The sequence below is a fragment of the Pipistrellus hanaki genome (assembly GCF_964339955.1).
Source record: "Pipistrellus hanaki genome assembly, chromosome: 19".
Lineage (NCBI taxonomy): Eukaryota > Metazoa > Chordata > Mammalia > Chiroptera > Vespertilionidae > Pipistrellus > Pipistrellus hanaki.
In genome coordinates this window covers 21,856,657-21,877,481 of record NC_140521.1, presented here as the reverse complement: position 1 = coordinate 21,877,481, position 20,825 = coordinate 21,856,657, and the positions used below count along the sequence as shown (strand labels likewise).

At 43.7% G+C, this 20,825-nt stretch overlaps 1 protein-coding gene across 3 annotated transcripts in view; it reads right to left on the bottom strand.

Moving 5' to 3' along the window:
• Positions 1-20,456, bottom strand: part of BICDL1 (BICD family like cargo adaptor 1) — a 92,407-nt gene extending 71,951 nt beyond the window's left edge. For all 3 annotated transcript variants that reach the window (XR_014793548.1, XM_084868300.1, XM_084868301.1), the window contains exons 1-2: positions 19,938-20,456; positions 12,981-13,196 (exon numbers count right to left, since the gene is read on the bottom strand). Coding sequence is in view for 2 of the 3 variants with exons in the window: in XM_084868300.1 (XP_084724426.1) it covers positions 12,981-13,196; positions 19,938-20,366 (645 nt within the window). In the remaining variant the exon portion in view is untranslated. The remainder of the gene's footprint in view (positions 1-12,980; positions 13,197-19,937) is intronic.
• Between the last annotated feature and the right edge of the window lie 369 nt (positions 20,457-20,825).

Genomic DNA, 20,825 nt, shown 5'->3' with positions numbered 1-20,825 from the left:
ACAGAGCACAGCTCCCACAGGCAAAGCCCTCTTCTGTTTCAGCTCAAGGGACCCTCTCGATACCCTTGAGACAACAAAGAGAAACTGCTAAACGGGGATCCCCAACTCTGGATTCACTGTGACTCTGAAGTTTAGGGGCCCCAGACAACACCCAGGCAACGATCACCTAAAAAATACCCCCATGGGTGGAGATACGCGTGAGGAGGTTTCTGTTTCTGACTGACATCCCACCCTTGGAAACGTACAAAAACCAATCTCCAAACCAGTGGTTAACCCGTAACCCTGCAAGGCCGCTGGGCAACCGTACTCAGTTTCTGATCTTCAGTTTCCTTCTGTCAAGTCAAGAGCAATTACCACCACTTCCTCACAGAGTGGTAACCTGAGAGGTCGTCTCACATAGGAACACATCCTATTGTTCGGTTGGGAAATAACCTTGTATTCCTCACTGCTTTCAAGGATAGGCTGACTAATACCCGCCATGTCTTTTTCCTACAACACAACGCCTGCAAGTGAAGCAGACGTTCCGAAGAAAACAAGTAATAGTGCCCACCCTAAAAGGAAAAACACAAACACCAAAACCCAGTTCAGCAACCAACACTACTTTAGATGAGCAGCTGCTTGTGCTTTTTACCCAGGCAGGTTTCTACATTTTTTGCCTGTTCACTGTAACGTGTCCTGGAGACAAAAATGGTTGTGTCACCCCCCAGAGGCAGAGACCGGGAGGCTAACAGCCTCGGGTTTAAGCCGGCACCCCGAGAAAGAAACCGGGGGGAAGGGGCTTCGAGAAGGTCCCAGGTGCAGAGCTGCTAATCCCATGGGAGCTGTTTATTTTATTTTTAAAAATATATATTTTATTGATTTTTTTACAGACAGGAAGGGAGAGAGATAGAGAGCTAGAAACGTCGATGAGAGAGAAACATCGACCAGTTGCCTCCTGTACACCCCCTACCAGGGATGTTTCCACAACCAAGGTACATGCCCTTGACCGGAATTGAACCTGGGACCTTTCAGTCAGCAGACCTATGCTCTACCACTGAGCCAAACTGGTTTCGGCTCACGGGAGCTGTTTAAAGACAAGAGTCAGCTTCCACTCAGAGGAAATTCGTCTCTTCAGGGAAGATTAGCTCCAGCTAGCAGGCACATTATATTCTTTGTGTGTGGATGAGACATTAGAGGCAAAACCAAGGCCTACAGCTCCTAACAGGCAGGGAACAAAACACCTGTTTGCACCAACTTCCTCTACACACTTCTATACAGTGAGAGGTGGGGGTAGGGGTGAGAAGGAGAAGGGGGACCATAGAGGGCAGAGGTCAGCCCTGGGGGCAGGGGGTAGACACTCATCTGAATACAGCTTCAGTCACCTGACCAAAGGTACCAGGGCAGAGCCTCAGGTACCGAGAGAGTTTGGATGCGAAATTTAACTCAAAATTTCACCTCAACGTAACAGAATTGTTATTTAACATTGATTTAGGGAAAGAGAGGAAGGAAGAGAGAGATTTGTTGTTCTAGGTATTTACTCATTCACTGGTTGATTCTTGTGTGTGCCCTCACAGGGGATAGAACACATAACCTTGGTGTACCGTCTTTAGTTGTTTTTTGTTTTTAATATATTTTATTGATTTTTTTACAGAGAGGAAGGAGAGGGAGAGTTAGAAACATCGATGAGAGAGAAACATCGATCAGCTGCCTCCTGCACACCCTCTACAGGGATGTGCCCACAACCAAGGGTACATGCCCTTGACCGGAATTGAACTTGGGACCCTTCAGTCCGCAGGCTGACGCTCTATCCACTGAGCCAAACCAGTTAGGGCCCGTCTTTCGTTTTACTCTGATAGAGGATCATGGGGGGTTTTCCCTATTTACATTTCTGTGCTGTCTGAATTTCCTTTTATACTGATCATGAATGAGTTCGTTCTGCCATCAGAAAAAGCCCTGTGTGTGTGTGTGTGTGTGTGTATACATACATAAATTTAAGAACCTATGAGTAGAAACCTAAAAGCAGAGGCAAAATTAGAATTCCTGAATATGTAGTGAGAGAAACTGAGTAAAGTTTCTTCCCTTAAGAAGCCACCCCTATTCCAGCTAGATAAACCAAGTTTCACAAAGAACACACCACTGGGTGCCAAGCTTTCACAGACACAGATTTCAAACTGCTAGGCTTCACCTGAACTACAAGGGGATCTTTGTTCCTTTATTTCAACCTCTTCTCTTCATCACCAACCTTCAGACTAGTCCTCCAGGCACCTCTTGGCTTAAGTCCTTCTCGTTTAAAATGCAAGCTTTGATTTCCCCTGGCCTTGGACCTAAGCCTAACTTCCTGCTGAACTCTTTCTATCACCTTCTCCATCTGTGACTATAACCTTTTTGGGGGCTTCATGCAGCCTTTGAAATGGCCTTTATAAAAAAATATTGCTCCAACGATAGCTTCTCTCTTTGGCATAATTAAATACTAATTATCCAAAGTCATTGTGACTGGACACATGACCACACTTCTGGGTGTGAGGACCCGGGGAAAGGCTTGTTAGAGACACATGCAGAGCTGCAATGAAGGGGAAAACGGATAGGGAGGGCGCTGGGACAAAGCTAAAGAACATAACACGGTATTGGAACAAGTAATAAGGGGGAAATAATGATTCCAAGGTGAATGCATAGGAGTTTTACATCCAGGGCTACACATGGAGCAAAGACACATCCTCAAAGCGGCTGTCCAAAGGCAGGCATTGGGAGCTTTCCAACGGGGAATGCTGACTGCCTGCCTGTGCACACTACGGGCCATTTGAGGTTCTAAGAACAGCTAAGATGACAGACAGTGGAGACGGGGAGTTCTTCTCTGTGTATGCTCCCTGTAAGTGGGTAGGGGGAGCCATAATGACACCCAGACCCAAATAATGGCCAACCCTCCCATGAGGCAAGATCATCTGGGGGAGCGGGGAGTGGGGAGCTAAAACGTTCATTCCCATCTCCCTCAGCACACTCAGTAGCTGATTAACCTACAGGCCACCGAGAAACACGGCACAATGCAGGTACTCGCAGGCTTTAAGTCAGACACAGAAGCCTTGCCCATTCTGTAGTCACTCTTCTCGATTCATGGGAAGTGGGGTGTTTATCATGCCAGGAGCAGCCACGAAGACAGCATTAGCTTGCTAGGCAACTGCATTCCCGATACCTGCAGCTTGCCTGTCAGCACTGCCGTCCACAGTCCCCCCGTCCAGCGTTTTCGAACAGCACCCACACAGCATGCGAGTGAGCGGAAAGAGTAAGGAGTGTTCTGCAGAGTGCATGGAGGGGCAGTGTGCTCTTCAGAAAGTTAGAGTCGTTTTAAATAATTCTTTAATGCCGTGCACCGTAGCCACTTAACAAAAATAACAACCAACAATCCTTTTTTGTTTTAATCCTCACCTGAGGACATGCTTACAGGAGAGAGGGAGGGAGAGGAAACATCAATTGATGGGTTGCCTTCAGGATGTTCCCTGACTGGGGATCAAACCGCAACCCCAGCATGTGCCCTGCCGGGAATCGAACCAATAACCTTTCTGTGCACAGGACGATGCCCAACCAACGGAGCCACTCCAGTCAGGCCAACCAACAATTGTCTATTGAATGCCCTCTCTCCTAGACACCTGTTTATAACAACGAACAAGCTGGACATGGTCCCTGTTCTCAGCATTTACGATGGAACACTACCCACCACAGAACCCTGTTCCCCGCTTCCTAGGACCCCACAGGTCCCACCTCAAATGTATTTCCTCAGCAGAGCTTCCCTCCTGACCCTTCCTAAGGTAGCTCTCTTCTCTCTGGTCATTGGCCATCACATCCCCCTTCTCGTGGGTTTGTTTAGATGTTTCTATAGCTCTTCCTCCCTATTGGTTCCACACAACAAAGGCCTTGCGTAGCTACCCACTGTATCCCCAATGCCTTGTTCAATAAATATTTGCTGAATGTTCAATTAAATAATTTTTCCATTAAAAAATAATAAAGGTTTTATTCTTTTACTCAAAATAACAGAATGCCAGTTAGTCATTAAGGGAGAGTGATGAGAGAGGTAGATCTAGGACTTTTTCAAAGAATAAAATTAAGGGTTACAAACCTCTTCCCATTGGTCATGGCAACCCTTACTCAACTGGTTGCAGGCACATGTGTCTTTGGTGTGTAAACATAGTATAATGAGTGTGAGAAACCCCCAAGGACAGTGGTACCACTGTGAGCACCTCTCATAGACTGCACTTCCTAAGATCCAAGAGCTGGACCTGCTGAAAAACACACACCTAAAAATGGTTCTTATTATGGGCTGACGTTCATTTGTTGACGTTCAAACCCCACGACCTCCTACTGTGGCTTATCAGGAGATACAGAGACTTTACAGAGGTAATCAGATTAAAAAGAGGCCAGTAGGCTGGGCCCTGATGCAATATGACTGGTGTTTTTACAAGGAGAGGAAATTTGATAACAGAGAAAATATTCAAAGAGGAAAGAGACACAGGGAGAAGACAGACATCGACAGCCGAGGAGAGCGGCCTGGAACAGGTCTGTCCTCACGGCCCTCAGAAGCCAGCCCTTTGATTTTGGACCACTGGCCTCCAGAACTGAGAGACGAGAACTTTCTGTTGGTTAAGCCACTCTGAGGTACTTTATGTCAGTCCTAGCAAACCAATACAGTTTTCTATAACCTTCTAAGGTTTTCATTTTAAGTTATCTTAGCTCTAAGTCAAGAGTAAATGTTATGATTTTTTTTTCCATTAAGAATTCCATACAGCGTTAGAAATCCACGGGAGAATAAACAATGCTGAGACATAATTCATATAGAAAACATAACTGGATTCCTATGTCACACAATACTAAAAAATACATTCTAGGTAGGTTAAAGATCTAAATGTAAAATACAAGTCTTAAATTTTTGTAATGAATATTGGAAAATATCTATGACATGGAAGACAGGACTGAGTAAAATATAAAAAAAATGATGAATGCATTTGCCTTCATTAAAAGTACACACTTCTGGCCCTAGCTGGTTTGCCTCAGTGGATAGAGAGTCAGCCTGTGGACTGAAGGGTCCCGGGTTAGATTCTGGTCATGCAGGAGGCAGCCAATCAATGATTCTCATCATTGATGTTTCTATCTCTCTCTCCTTCTTCCTTCCTCTCTGAAATCAATAATATATATATAAAAGTACACACTTCTGTTTACTACAAGACTCCATAAACAAAGTAAAAATATTATAGTATCAAAAATGTGTAAAAAATTCTTACATGCCAATAAGAAAACAGGTGAAGTTTATAAACAGGCAATTCACAACAAGCATAAAAACAAGACATGCTCAGCTTCATAGGAATTCATGAAATGGAAACAAAAACAATAAAAATTCCATTTCGCATCCATGAGACTGAATGAATTTTAAAAATCTGACAATAACCAAGTATTGGTGAAGACCTGAAGACGCACACCTGGCTCTCACACACACTGCTGGCTAAGCATGTGATCTGTACAACCGTATTTTGGAGAAGAATATGGCAACAGCTCATGAAGTTGAATATGAGTTTACTCTTGGACCCAGCAATTCCACTCCTAGGTTTATCCCCAGAGTAAATCACTTATATGTGCACCAGAAGAAGAGGTATAAGAATAATCATTACAAAAAAGTTTGTAATAATGCAAATTATAGAAACCTGTGTAATTTTATTAACCAATGTCATCCCAATAAATTCAATTTAAAAAGCACAAAAAAAAGTATGTATAGTGTTTCTCAACAAAAGATTGGATAACTATATTGTACTACATTTGCACAGTGAAATGGTAAACAATTAAAATAAATAAACGGGAACTACATTTGTTAACATGGTTCAATCCCCCAAAACAAAGCATGCCAAAGGACAAGTTGCAAAATGTGTACGTGATGCTGCCATTTATTAAATGTTTGAAACACGGAAAAAATTTAATTGTTCTACACTGGTACATGTATATTTATTGGTGATATATCTGTGTTCACACACATATGTGTGGGAGTAATATAAGTATAAAAGCATGAACAGGGAGGATTATAAGTCTGGAAAAGTGGAGAGAAATGAGATGAGAGCCTCAAATGTATCAGTAATGCCTTATCTCCTTAAGAAACCTGACTATGAAAAATGTTTAGATTTTACAAAGCTGGACTTATATTATTTTTTGTGGTTTTCTGCCTGCTTGAAGTTATCTCATATTTTTTTAAAATGAAAAAAGCAACAATCTAATAATTACATGTAATAATTACAATCTAATACATAATAATCAAAGAATCACTAAGATTGTATACATTCAGGCCTGCAGGGGACTGAAGCCCTAACTCCTTGTAAAGAAAATGGGGCTAGGCCAAAACCTGTTTGGCTCAGTGGTAGAGCGTTGGTCTGCGGACTGAAAGGTCCCAGGTTCAATTCCGGTCAAGGGCATGTACCTTGGTTGCGGGTACATCCCTGGTAGGGGGTGTGCAAGAGGCAGCTGGTCGATGTTTCTCTCTCATTGACGTTTCTAGCTCTCTATCTCTCTCCCTTCCTCTCTGTAAAAAATCAATAAAATATATTTAAAAAAAAGAAAGAAAGAAAAGAAAATGGGGCTAGGACCACACACATGCTGTTGGTAGGATGAGGAGGGAAGGAGATGGAAAAAAGGTGTGACTGACATATCACACCTAAAATCGCAGGGAAAAGTGTAAGGACATTTTCTGGCCAGTTTTTACAAACTCTAGAGCTATGTATTTTGGGGAAGAAAACCCTTAGAAGTCCCTAAGCAATTTTAAACCCCACTTTTTATAAGAAGAAAGCAATTGCTTTTCCCATTCTTGGGTCACCAGGTGCTCAAGTCTGACCTCGGTGTTTGCAAGAATGTGCGAGCAGGGTTTAATTAGTACCAGGAAAATGCTTTCTTTTAACTCTGACTGGCGTTTCTAACACCACGGAGATTCATTTTGAAAATAATACCTTATTTCAACTGCCTCTGTAGACTGAAAAGGCCAAGTAAGAAGCCTGTGGTTGCTGATATTCTTTTCATAATGAACAAGACTGTTTCTCCTTGTCCAAATCACTGCTTTGGCTCGTTGGTGTACACTAGGGGTGTCGAACTCAATCAGAGAAGGGGCCAAAATCTAAAATCCAGCCTAAATCGCGGGCCGAATAGTTTACTGAACAGTCATAAACTGACAATGTCATAAACTGACAGCGGAGTGCAGTGATGACAGCGCGGTGAGGGCCACATTGCAAGGCCTGGCGGGCTGGATTTGGCCCGCGGGCCTTGTGTTTGACACATGTGGTGTACACACAGAACGTAAGAACGTCCAACAGTGTCTAAACTGTGTTTGCTGCCGAAACCGGTTTGGCTCAGTGGTAGAGCGTCGGCCTGCGGACTGAAAGGTCTCAGGTTCGATTCCGGTCAGGGGCATGTACATTGGTTGCGGGCACATCCCCGGTGGGGGGTGTGCAGGAGGCAGCTGGTTGATGTTTCTCTCTCATCGATGCTTCTGGCACTCTATCTCTCTCCCTTCCTCTCTGTAAAATATCAATAAAATATATTAAAAAAAATAAAAAAAATAAACTGTTTGTTATACGCTGTAGCAGGATAAATGTGCGAATAATCACCTCTTTAATACGGATCAGAACCCCGATATCTTTGCTGCTGCTGTTGATTAAAGTTGTCTGGGGCTCTGGAGGTTTTTGCTGTCATGCCATGAAAAATACTGTATTATGTATCAGAAGGCTTTTCACCAAACCTCCATCTGAAGCTTTTAAAGGGAATACTCTCCTTAGACAACAAGTACAGCCAGGAGCCCTTTGTGCGAGCAAGGCCCACTGTATTCTTTCCACTTGTGATATAGTCAGGATGATAAATGTCTAACACGTCCTATGAAACGCCACTGTCAATGCCATCGTGATATTACTTTGTAACTTGGGAAGCAAATTACACTTTCTCCAAATACATCAGCCTGAGTTTCACAAAACAAGACTCGTGATCTTAGAAGCTAGAAGAGAACTTAGAGGGCATTTTGTCCAAATAAGCAAAAAAACAGGCCATCAAGGTATCCCCAGGATATATGCAGCAGCATATACAGGTGTATCCAGGGAATACAGGGTGCCATAGAATAAACCCAGCTCAACTCCTGGGATAATCAATTTTACACAAATATTTTTGCATAGCGACTAATGTACTAAATGAAACATTTTCATCTACTGGCATGTGCTGGGGACACTCTCAAGTGAGAGAATCCGTGTTTCACAAATGCTGAAGTCCCACTGACATGACAAGGGCATGATGATTATAATGACAGCTACCATACTTACTGAGCACTTAAGATACGCTAGATTTTGTGATTGGAGCTGTAACATACATTCTCTCGCTTAGTCCTCACAACACTACCAGGCACTAGAAATAATATAATTGTTTACTACATGGAGGAGGAAACTAAGGTGAAAAAAAGGTTTCCATGTTCATCTAGCTGGTAAAGAGCAGAGTCTGTGTTTGGTCCCAGGGTTGTCTGGCTCCAACGCCTCTGATCTTAATTGCTGCCTCAGAAATTGGAAACTGAGGCCCAATCAGTCTTCAAAAGGAAGATCCTTAAGCAAGACACGTATCTTTCTTCCTGTCCCTAAAGCTTTCCCAGCTATGGACTCAGAACAACACCTTCTCTTTATTCATCGTAACGAGGATCCAGAGGCTCCCGGATACACATGCTCACAGCACCCTATTTTAGAGCTGAAAAGAACCTTAGTCACACAGAACACCTGTACATGAATGTTTATAGTAGCCGACAAGTGGAAACAACCTAAATGTTCACCAAATAATGAGTGGATAAACAAACTGTGTTATCTCCACGCAGTGGAATACTCTTCAGCTACCAAAATAAAGCACTAATGCCTGCTACGATGTAGAAACATTGTGCTAAGGGAAAGAAGCCAGTCACAAAGGGTCACATATGAAATGTGTAGAATAGGCAAATCCATAGACAGAGATTAGTGGTTGTCAGGGCATGCAGTAGCCGGTTAGGAGGACTCGGGGAGTGGCTGCTGATAGGTACAGGTTTGTTTGAAGGGAGAGAGGTAAGACAGCCTATAATTAGATAGTGGAGCTGGTAGCACAACTCTGTAAATATACTAAAAACTATGGAATTGTACACTTTTAAAAAGTAAATGTTATGGTCTGTGAATTATATCTTAATAAAACTATTATTAAAAAACATAACAGCCCAGCCAGCATGGCTCAGCAGTTAAGCTTCGACCTAAGAACCAGGAGGTCACAGTTCAATTCCTGGCAAGGCACATGCCTGGTTGTGGGATGATCCCCAATGTGCAGGGGTGTGCAGGAGGCAGTTAATCAATGATTCTCTCTCATCACTGATGTTTCTATCTCTCTCTCCCTCTCCTTTACTCTCTGAAATCAATAAAAAATATATTTAAAAACAAACAAACAAACAAACAAACAAACAACTGCCTTGAAAGACACAGCAGTAAAGGAAATATATTTAAAAATGCTTTGGACAAAAGCACCATAGAAATATTGTACTGCATTGTAGACATTATACATTTCATGCTTATAAAAGCACATTATGTACACTGCAAGGAAAGTATGGCCTTCTATTACTTCTGCTGGTTGCTTTCTTGTCCTAGGAGAACCTTAATTCACTTCAAAGTACTGCTCGAGTCCTCAAGTTCCTGAATACCCAGTTAAAAAATAAAAATGTAAAGCACTCTAAACTGGCTGCTGATGGAAAGAAACCCCAGGGAATTGTCCTGCTTAAAAGAGAAAGGGGAAAAAAGGCCGCTAAACTCACCAAAGGCCTACATTCAAGGCCAGAGAGGATACAAAGAATCTAGATCGAGTGGAAACGATATCCTCCTACAATCTTTTGGGAGCTGCTTATCAGGAATTTCTACAGAGAAATTAGGCAAAGGAACCTCAACTATAAAGGCACTGCTTAAATAAAAGAACCATCCACACCGACACAAATCCTTATCTTCTCATACGACTTAATGTAAACACTTTCTCTTAGCCTCACGTCAGCAGTACGTACGGTACTTGCATGCAGCACACGTTTCCCCCCCATTTTAAGGACAAGGAAAGTGAGGCACCAAGAAGGTCGCCTGCTAATGAGAAGCATCTGCATTCCCAGCTCTGGGCTCTTTCCTATGTCATGCTTATGTTTGCTTTCTCCCTTCCTCTGCTTGGCCACCGAGAGTTCTTTCAGAACGTGAATTCAGCCTCAAGAAATAATTTCCCCTTTCATTGTTCTGGCTGGTTGTGTTCCTTTCATAAGTCTCCATAAGAAACACTTGCTCAGAATCAGCGTGAAATGTATGTTTTTGAACAAACAAATCAATGTTGCTAGGCCTACCTGGTTAGTTTAACCTTTCATGAATAACAAAGACTCAAAAAACTGTATAAAGTCTCACAAGGTTAGAGATTCCCTCCCCAGTTGCTAAAAATGGTTTTTAGAACTGAGTCAGTTTAGAACTGAGTTAATGAGCTGGCCCTGTAAATGACTTTTTTTTTTTTAATATATTTTATTGATTTTTTACAGAGAGGAAGAGAGAGGGATAGAGATTTAGAAACATCGATGAGAGAATCATTGAACAGCTGCCTCTTGTACCCTTCCCACTGGGGATGTGCCCGCAACCAAGGTACATGCCCCTGATCAGAATCGAACATGGGACCTTTCAGTCTGCAGGCCGATGCTTTATCCACTGAGCCAAACAGGTTTCGGCTGTAAATGACTTCTTGAAGAACTATCAAACTCTTCCTTTCCAGCCAATCAAATGGTGACTGGATTCCCTAGACAGGAAACTTGCAGGTAAGACCTTTAGATCAGGGGTCTTCAAACTACGGCCCGCGGGCCACATGCGGCCCGCAGAGGAGTCTGATCTGGCCCGCCAGGTTTTTTGGGCAGTGAGCGCAGCCGAGGTGTTACAGTAGGAATTAGTAGTTCATATAGTCCGGCCCTCCAGCTCTCTGAGGGACCGTGATCTGGCCCCCACTTTAAAAAGTTTGAGGACCCCTGCCTTTAGATCTATTGCTTGAATTCTCACCTACGTTCTATTTTTTTACTTTTTTTTTTTTTTTTTTTTTTTTAACATATGACGGTGGTTTATTCCTTTTTAACTAAAAGTCAGGAAGTAGGTGTGCAGTTCAGGCAGATGCTGGCTTCATTCTTTTAACTCTCCAAGAACCCAAGCCCCTTCCAGCTCCTCACTCCGCCATCCCAGGCCGCAGCCCTTATCCTCTGGCCCCAAGATGGATGTCTGCATTCCCAGCAACAAGACAGAGCGAGGAAAAAGCAGGACATGCCTCTGCTGACTTTAAGTGACAGTTCCAGGGATACATTTTTAAAATTTAGAGAGAGAGAGAACATTGATTTGTTGCTCCACCCATTTATTCTTACACATGCCCTGACTGGGGATGGAACCCACAACCGTGATGCACTGAGAGGACACTCCAATCAACTGAGCCACCAGGCCAGGGCAACCTTTCAGATATTCTGATATGAATGCATCTCTCTCTCTCTCTCTCTCTCTCTCTCTCTCTCTTTCTCTCTCCTTTCCTTTTTTTTCCCCTTCTCTCTCACATATTCTTCCTTCTCTCCCACCTATTCTCCCTCTCCCTCTCCCTTCCATGCTATCCTTCTTTACTCCCCTTCCTCTTCTTTTCTCTATTATAGCATTTACTTCACACTTCCTTGTGAGGCATGAAGGCTTTAACTAGTCTCTGAGTACCCTCTGAAAGCAACTGACTAGTGCACTAATCTCATACAGGTGTTAAGCATCCAATTAGTGAAAACACCAAGAATTTACCATATGCTGCTCTAGCCAAGCCTTTCCCGAAGATCTAAGAACCAAAGAGGAACCATGCTCTCATGAGAATATTAGTGCTGCCCTGGCCAGTTTGGCTCAGTGGATAGAGGACTGGCCTGCAGACTAAAGGTTCCCGGGTTCAATTCTGGTCAAGGGCACATGCCTGAGTTGCAGGCTTGGTCCCCAGTAAGGGGTATGCAGGAGGCAGCCAATCAATGAGTCACTCTCATTATTGATGTTCCTTCTCTCCCCTCTCCCCGCCACCCTTTCTCTCTCTCTTCCTTCCTCTCTGAAATCAATTAAAAAAAATTTTTAAAGAATATTAAGGCTTACGGATGAGATCAGAGAAGAAGTCCTTTTTTTCTTTTGGTAACTAAAGAGTTAGCAGTTTTCTTTTCAACACACAAGAAGGACTTAAGAACAATAGTAAGTGCAGCTCTTGATTCAAAAGTGGGTGGATTTAGAGAACAGGGTATTAACAACATTCCTGCATTTGTTAAAAAGGTATGTTCTATATTTAAATTAGATTTCCACCTATCCAGCCTTCCAACCCTTTCTTTGCAATGATTTTACAGACTTGACCTTGGTTAATTAGTATTTTCATGACACCACCCTATAAATGGTACAAGAATTTTTTTTTAAAGAATTTGTACTTAGTGTGGAAATAAAGAGAACAAATTTTAAATACAGATACACATATCTCCTTTCATATTTAAATAATACAAAGGAATCTACATTCACAAAGGCAACATCAATAAAAATCATCTGCCCTAGAAATTTTCCCTTCAGTTTGAAGACAGAGGCATTTGATATTTGAACTAAACACATTAATATAATTTTCCCAGTGACAGGTTTTCTCTAGGTAAAGTAATTAGAGACTTTTAGAGCTACAAGGAATGTCAGAAATCATTAGACACAATTCTTTCTCTTAAAAAATGAGAAAACCCCCAAGTTAAGTGATTGTTAAAGCCTCAAAAGCTGGCCAATGCCAGGAAAGGGTCTTGGCTCCTGATTCGTAGCACAGCTAAAGTCCTTATAGGTGAAAAATATTCAACTTGCTGATATAACACCAAACGCAACGGAAGTGAGAATTAGTCTTACTTTACACATGATTGACATGATACAGCTTTCAAATTCAGTTAAGAATTTTACACCATCGATTCTTAACTTGGGACTCACCCTGCTGAGCTGATCCAGTAGCCTTTGGTTCTGTTCCGATAATTCCTGGACAGCCCGTGTTTTCTCTCGATCTGCCTCCCGTAGGTGAACTTGCTGCCGCTCCAGCTCATCCTGAAGCTGCTTCACGTCACTCTCCAGCTCGGACACGCGCCCTTCCCACTCTCCTTCTCGGTTCTCAAATCGTCTTCTTAGTTCGTGCTTCTCTTGTTCTAAGTGCTGGGTGAAAAGTGAAGATTTAAAACCTGTTAAAAATTCGTTTTTTTTCTCTTTGCACACTCTCCTAACTTTTTTTGTTTGTTTATTGATTTTAGAGAAGAGGGAAACATCGACTCGTTGTTCCATTTACTCATGCATTCATTGGTTGAGTCTTGTATGTGCCCTGACCAGGGATGGAACCCACAACCTTGGTGTATTGGGACCATGCTCTAACCACCTGAGCTACCTGGCCAGGGCCTCGCCTAACTTTTCTTTTTTAGTACAACAAAACACTATCACTAGGGAAAAGTTGTCCTTTTCACAGCTACAAAAATATCCCCTCCATCCAGAATAGAAAAGGAGTTGGTTTCATAAAGAGAATGCCATTCCTTTTGAAAATACTTAAATTATTATGTTTATTCTTGTCCTTGGGCATGGGGTTCTAGACCTAGGAATTCACCTGAAATTTAGCAAGTTATCTAATTAATTGAACTATACATTTAAACAATTTAAAATGACGACTTAAGAAGGCTTCTGTTGCCTGGCAGAATACCAGACAGAATTTTCAGAAACGGAAAGAACTCCAGAGACCCTTCAGATTTACTATCTTATCTTACAAATGAGGCAATAGAAGAGGTTAAGTAATGAGCTCAGATCAGTACTAGTAAATGACAGAGCTGGGATTTGTGTCCCAGTCATTTGACTGTTTGGTGCTCTAAATCACCACTCAATAAATATTTGTTGCTATATATATAGCACTGTATTTCAAAATCACTAAGGCAAGGTCAGGTGCAGGCCTACTCTAAATCATGGCCTGGTAGCCTTGCACATTTTTTCCTAATCCATTCATTCATTCTTTAGTGCTTACTAGGAGCCAGTATTGTGGTGGGGACACAGTGATGAACAAAACAGACATGGTTCTTGCCTACATGGAGTTTTTATGCCAGTGAGACGGTCGGATACCTGTAATAAGTGGTGTGTGAAAATGATAAGCAGGAAAAAGTATAAACGATTAGAAGGAGCAGCTTAACAGAAAAACTCTTTTGGATTGAAGGAAATAAGAACATCTTCCTGTTTCTGTGCGATGAGGCAAGTATATTCTCCTACTTGAAAGCATAGTATGTACAAAAAAAAGCCAAGTCTATACCTAAAGAATCATATAAATATAAGTTAAAGTAATGGTCCTCAACTTTCACTCTCTCAGAAAAGCTCTGATTTAAATGTCCAAAATATACCCACCTGAATCCCAGTTTCAAAGATCGTGATTTAGTTAAGAATGGGATGAGGCCTAGGTATCCATTCATCCATCCATCCACCACCCACCCACCCACCTATCCAAGATCTGATGCACCGAAGGTTGTTATCAAGCATGAAACTATTTCAACAGGCTAACAGGAGCATCTGAATCTTCTCCTTCAGAGGACTCAGTCATCTCTTCACCTTGGGAAGCGAGGCTCTCAATCTATGCAAGATTTCACCTTTCAAATATTTGTTGGAATGCTTCTTTGGGGAAGCCTTACGGGCCAGAGTGTAGTTTCACAAGAAAATTGGTCCCGTTACTTCACATCTGAGATGTGTCTAAAAAGGAGGTGATGGCATTTCATCCTGACATCTATTCACACCTTACTTTGCTCTGGGTGAGGTGTGTTTCTGAAAGTTGAATTTACCTCCAAAAGATGAAAATTTACCATTACAGAATAGGCCAAATAATGTGCCAAACGATAAAAGCAGTGATCCAAAACTAAATTTCTGAGCGCATTAGCAAAGGCAGTTTGCTAATAAATATTAAAATAAATGTACAGCCTCCCAAGTTGATCACTTTAAGGGAACAACTCATTTGTTTATAGCCATGCTAGTATATTTGTTGAAAAAGTCACTTTTCGGTTGTACTTTATGCAATCTCTGTTTGGAGCATGTGGGAAAAGGAACGACAAGGGAGGGACTTCTACTCAGCAGCATGAGAATTCATGCTCTATCGGTGCTTCCCTCATATTGCTAAACGTCCAAAAGGAGAACGTTTTACTCACTGTAGACACTGCAGAAAGATGAAATGCGGAAACAAGTGATAATTACAGTCTTAAAACTAATTCTTGGCTTTACTGAGTTTTTCCAAAATGAAAAATATTGAGCAGACGGCCAATAGCAAGAACTCGGTACTCACAGTGTTGCGGAGGCCAGATAAATTAGGCTTGTGTTCTAAAAGAACAGAGAGACTTAAAAATATTCAGCAAGCAGCTGTTAGTGAGCAGCCCAACCAAGCAACTGAAACAATCCGATCCACTTGAGGGGCGGGGCTGAGGACAGGTGGTGCTGATCAATCTGTCCTCGTGTTTCTTTGGACACGTGACCAAGTTCCTAATTCAAGTTTCTCGACACGTGGGTGTTGGGAGGGGAGGAAAGTCAAGACCTCCCTATTTATAAACATACAAAATGTAGCCTTTATCTACTCTGAAAAAGAAAGGTTTCTCCTAGAATTGCATTTCAATTAAGGGCTGAATTAACCAGTAAATTCTAGGCCAGTGGTCGCCAACCTTTCGGACCTCATGGACTCGGGTGGCAACCGCTGCTCCAGGCAGAACTGTCGGCAAGTGTGGAGGCTCTGCCCATGCTTCCTGTTTCTTGGGACTATAAGGTGTCTTAGAAGTTAATAGCTATACCTGAAACTAACATAATGTTATAAGGTCAGTTATACCTCCACAGGATAGAAAATTAATATCAAAAGTGTCAAGGTCATCACAAACAAAGAATTCACCATGGCCAAATAGCTCAGTTAGTTTCAGGTTTGATGCCCAGTCAGGGCACATACTAGAATCAACCAATAAATGCATAAATAAGTGGAACAACAAATCCATGTTGCTCTCTCTCCCCCCCCCCTTTCTCTCTTCCTTCCTCCCACCCTTTCCTCTATCTCTAAAAAAAATAAAAATTAAAAAATCAATGAATAAAAATGAATTAAAAAAACGATAAGGCAAGTCTAAGAAACTGTTGCAGCAAAGAAGAGACGTAAGATATGAAAACTATAATGTGATATCCTGAATGGAATCCTGGAACAGAAATATACATTAAAGGCTAAGGAAATCTGAATAAACTCAAGACTTTAGTTAATAATAACGTATCAGTATTGGTTTCTTTTAAATATATATATATATATATATATATATATATATTTATTTTTTTATTTTATTGATTTCAGAGAGGAAGGAAGAGGGGAGAGAGAGAAACATCAGTGATGAGAGAGCATCACTGATTGGCTACCTCCTGAACATCCCACACTGGGGGATCAAGCCTGCAACCATGGCATGTGCGGTGACTGGGAATCGAACTGGAGACCTCTTGGTTCCTGGGTGGAGACTCAACCTCTGAGCCACACTGACCAGGTAGTACTGGTTTCTTCATTACGGTGTGTACCATACTAATGTAAGATGTTAGAAAGAGAGGAAACTAGGTAGAGGGCATATGGGAACTCTCTGCACCACCTTTCCACATTTCTTCTGAAAATCTAACATCATTCTAAAAAAGAAAAAGTTTATTTAAAACTCTGAAAAAACAAAAGCTAGTACCATTATCCTACCTAAAATTGGTTGTCACAGAAATGGACTTCTTCAAAGAACTGAAAAAGCAACACCATTCTCATAAGTTCAGGATATGTTTCTTGAAAATTACAAAGAAAAAAGACCTTTTTAAAAAGTGGACCTAGCATTGAATGCAAATAAAGACCCCTAGGTATGTTCCCTAAATCTACCACTGAGTCCTATTATGTAGTCATTTTCATTTTACTTGCTTTGCCCTCTTAAAAAAAAAAAATAGTACTAGAACCCCTGCTGGGTGGCTCATTGGCTGGAGTGTCACCCTGTACACCAAAAAGGTTGAGGGTTTGATTCCCAGGCAAGGCACATACCTGAGTTGTGGGTTTGGGCCTGTAGGGGAGGCAACCAATCCATGTTTCTCTCCCACATCAATGTTTCTCTCTTTCTCTCAGATCAGTGGAACATAACAATGACTGGCTGAGGATAAAACAACAACTGATATAGTGCATGCCTTCTTGGGGTCCACAGTCTCTCTGGGCCTCAGTTTCCTTTTATTTATTATGAATTTGTAGATTAAAAAGTTTGATTTTAGAGAGAGAAAGGGGGAGAGAGAGAGAAACATTTATCAGTTGCCTCCTATATGTGCTCTAACAGGGGAATCGAACCCACAACCTAAGTATGTGCCATGACCCAGAACAGAACCCACAACTTTTTGGTGCATCGGACGACACTCTAACCAACTATGTCCCACTGGCCAGCCAAAACTAAAAATTTTTAAGATCATTTTCAAACATATCTAGAAGAAACAGTATACCTGAATTCTTCATGCACAGCTTCAATGCTGCTCAATATTTGCCTTTTAAAAAATAAACTTTTTAAAAATGTGGTAAAAGTACAGCATTCCTCCCTTATCTGTAGTTTCGCTTTCCACAGTTTCAACTACCCACAGTCAAGCTTGGTCCAAAAATATTAAATGGAAAATTCCAGAAATAAACAATTCATAAGTTTTCAACTTTGCACCCACCTGAGAAGCGTGATAAATCTCGCACCCTCCCACTCTATCCTGCCCGGCAAGTGAATCATCCCTTTGTCCAGCTGCATACACTCCCCGCCAGTTAGTCACTCAGAGCCCTCGGGGTTAACAGGTCACCTAACCTGGCACTGCAGTGCTTGTGTTCAGGTAACCCTTATTTTACTTAATAGCGGCTGCAAAACACAAAGCTGGCGATTTGGAACCGCCAGGGAAGCTGTGAAGTATTTACTGTAAGTGAAAAGGTCAAAGTTCTCGACTTAATCGTTCTGTTGTATTATTCGTTGTTGTTAATCTCTTACTGTGCCTCCCTTATAAATTAAACTTTATCATAGGTATGCATGTATAGGGAAAAACACAGTACATATGAGGTTCGGTACTATCTGTGGTTTCCGGCATCTGCTGGGGGTCTTGGGACATATCCTCCTCAGGTCAGGGGGGACTGCAGTATACGTCACATAAAATTTCCCGTCTTGATTTTTAAGTGCACAGTTCAGTAGTGTTAAGTACATTCACACTGTTGTGCAACCAACTTCCAGAAGTTAACTAGAGTTCATGATGCGGACCTGCAGAGGAGTGAGGGTTTTAAAAACTAGTTTAAGAGCTTTAAACTATTTCATAGACAAAGGTAATTTACTCACAACAGAACCTGTCTGGGTACGGAATTTTGAAATCCTTTTCCTTTGTTGAAGAAAGGTCTCAAGGCTCCACAGGGGACCCAGGATGTGTGTAACTGCACCCTCAGGACTACTCTGAAATCTACCACTCATCAAGCTGACTGATACGATAGGCCTTTCAAGTCGGCTGTCTCTTCAATCAGCTCCCTCACTGAAGGAATTTCAGATCAAGTATAAATCTCTGCAGTAGTACTTCTATATAGAGCCGTGTAATCAAATCTCTTAAAAAAAAAAAAAAAAAGACACCCTTTTATTTGTAGACCTCCACTTCAAGTGAAAATGAAACAATTCAATTCACTGGGCTGCTTTTTGGCAGTCTACCTATAGGTTTCACAAACCGCTTTTCACAGAGGTATCTGGAGAGTTCATCGCCTGGCAGACCTAGTTAACAGGCCACCTGAACCACAGGGCACTCACTGGTTTCCTCTTTCTCTCCCCGATTTACTTGTGGTATGTTGTTAGACTACAGACACACCTAAATCGTATTCTAGAAAAGTTTTGCAGCCTACATTCTGACTGTTCAAGCAGCAGCACGTGATATAGAACCAGACTCGGGTCGATTTCAGACCTTATTCAGGACTGTACTATTCTCCTGTAACCAATAAAAAAACAAAACAAAACAAAACAAAAAAACTGGCTGCAACCAAAGTGGGTAACAATAGTAAATGCACAGGCCGAAAACAGATAAGCTTGTCTCCGCTGACACCGATGCTTCCCCTTTTTTAAATCTAATTTTTAGAAATGCTGGTGGTGTTCCATGCCACGTTCTAGTTAAGACCCTTTTCTAGTTAAGGGCAAGACATGTCAGAAATCTTATAGCTCCTTTAAGGGGTACGTATAATAGTTGAAACAATATGGTCCTCATATCTGGCCATCCAATTGCACGTGTGAGACCCAGGACTCAGAAAAGCGCTGTTTAGATACACATAAATACTGAGGCCCAAATTAAATCCACCACCAGGGTCACACGCTGAGCCCGGGCTGGCCTGGCTGCAATGGAACCACGCTTCCTAATCCCCGAGTATTTGAAGGCTATAAAAAGCTCCTTGAGGGGCACTTGTTTCCCACAACTCCGAGCTGCCGGGAAGTTAAAACAAGGGCATCTGGAGGCCTTAATGCCCAAACTAGAAAGCCTTAGGCTAACACCCTGATTAGAGATTAACTACTCTGAAAACCTGAAGCATATTTTAAATGCTTACCCTTTCTCACTGCTCTGTGTGCACACACCACCCCAGCCTGCATGAACAGTCATACTGTGAGCTCTCTTGGAGATGCTGTGTACAGTCCATACATGACTGGTCCACAGCGTGCATGGACCCATGTGTTGTGAACAGGGTGGCAAAGTCTGTGTATTCGATGGTCTGATCATCCGAAACCCTCCATCCTACTCCCATGCTTCCAGGCGGTTTTCTGTGAGGTAGGGTGAGCCAGGAGGGGTGGAGTGGGTGAGTGGCTCCGGAAGCGGCCCAGGGCCTGGCGGGAGTCTGGGCTCCCCGCTTCCCACCCATCCCAACGGGGTCGAACTCACCTCCAGTTTGTCCGTCAGCTCCTTGTGCATTTGTTCGTACTGCCGGCTCATGTCCTGGTTCTTCTCCAGCAGCGCCTTGCCCAGCCGGGCCGCCAGCACCAGGTCCTTCTCCTTCTGCCGGATCACCGACAGCAGCTCGGGGTCCTGGGCGGGCAGAGGCAGCAGCAGCCCGGCCTCCTCGGCCAGAGGCCCGGGCTCGGCCGGAGGCTGCTCTCCGGGGTCGGACGGCCGTTCCCCGGCCGCCAGCAGCGCCAGCTCCTCCTCTAACGCCAGTTCCAGCTCCCCGGGGCCCCCGGGGAAGGACACCTGGGCGGCGGCGGCGGCTGGACTCCCGTCGGTGTCCGCGGCGGGCAGCTCCATGCAGCAGGCGCTGTCCGGCTCTGCGGGTGCTGAAGCGCGGCCGGCCGAGCCCAGGCAGAAGGCGGACATGGCCCGCGCGCGGAGCCCGCAGCGGTGCGGCCCGGCCGGCGCGCGCCAGGCTGCAGGGGGAGGGGCCCCGCCGCGCCGCCCCGCGCCTCGCCCGCCCGCCCCGCGCCGCGGCACGCGCCCCCCGGGCCCCGCGAGTCCTGGGCGCGGCGCGCGCCGGCCGCCCCTCCCCCGCGCCGGCGGCACGCGCCCTCCGCCCGCCCGCCCCCGGGCTCAGCCGCTCCGCGCGCCGCGGAGGACGGGTGGTCCAGGGAGGCCCCGCGAAGGGAGGCTAGGGCCGCGAGGCGAGGCGAGGTTGCGGGAGGAACGCCGCCGCCTCCGCCGCCGGGTTCTCAGCCGCCCTGTTGCTGTTGCTGCTGCCGCTGCCGCTGCCGCCGCCGGCCGGGCAGCGCCTCACGGGGCCGGCTGCGCTCCGCTGTCGCTTCCACGCGCGCTGCTGCTGCTGCCGGCGGCCACGCTCCG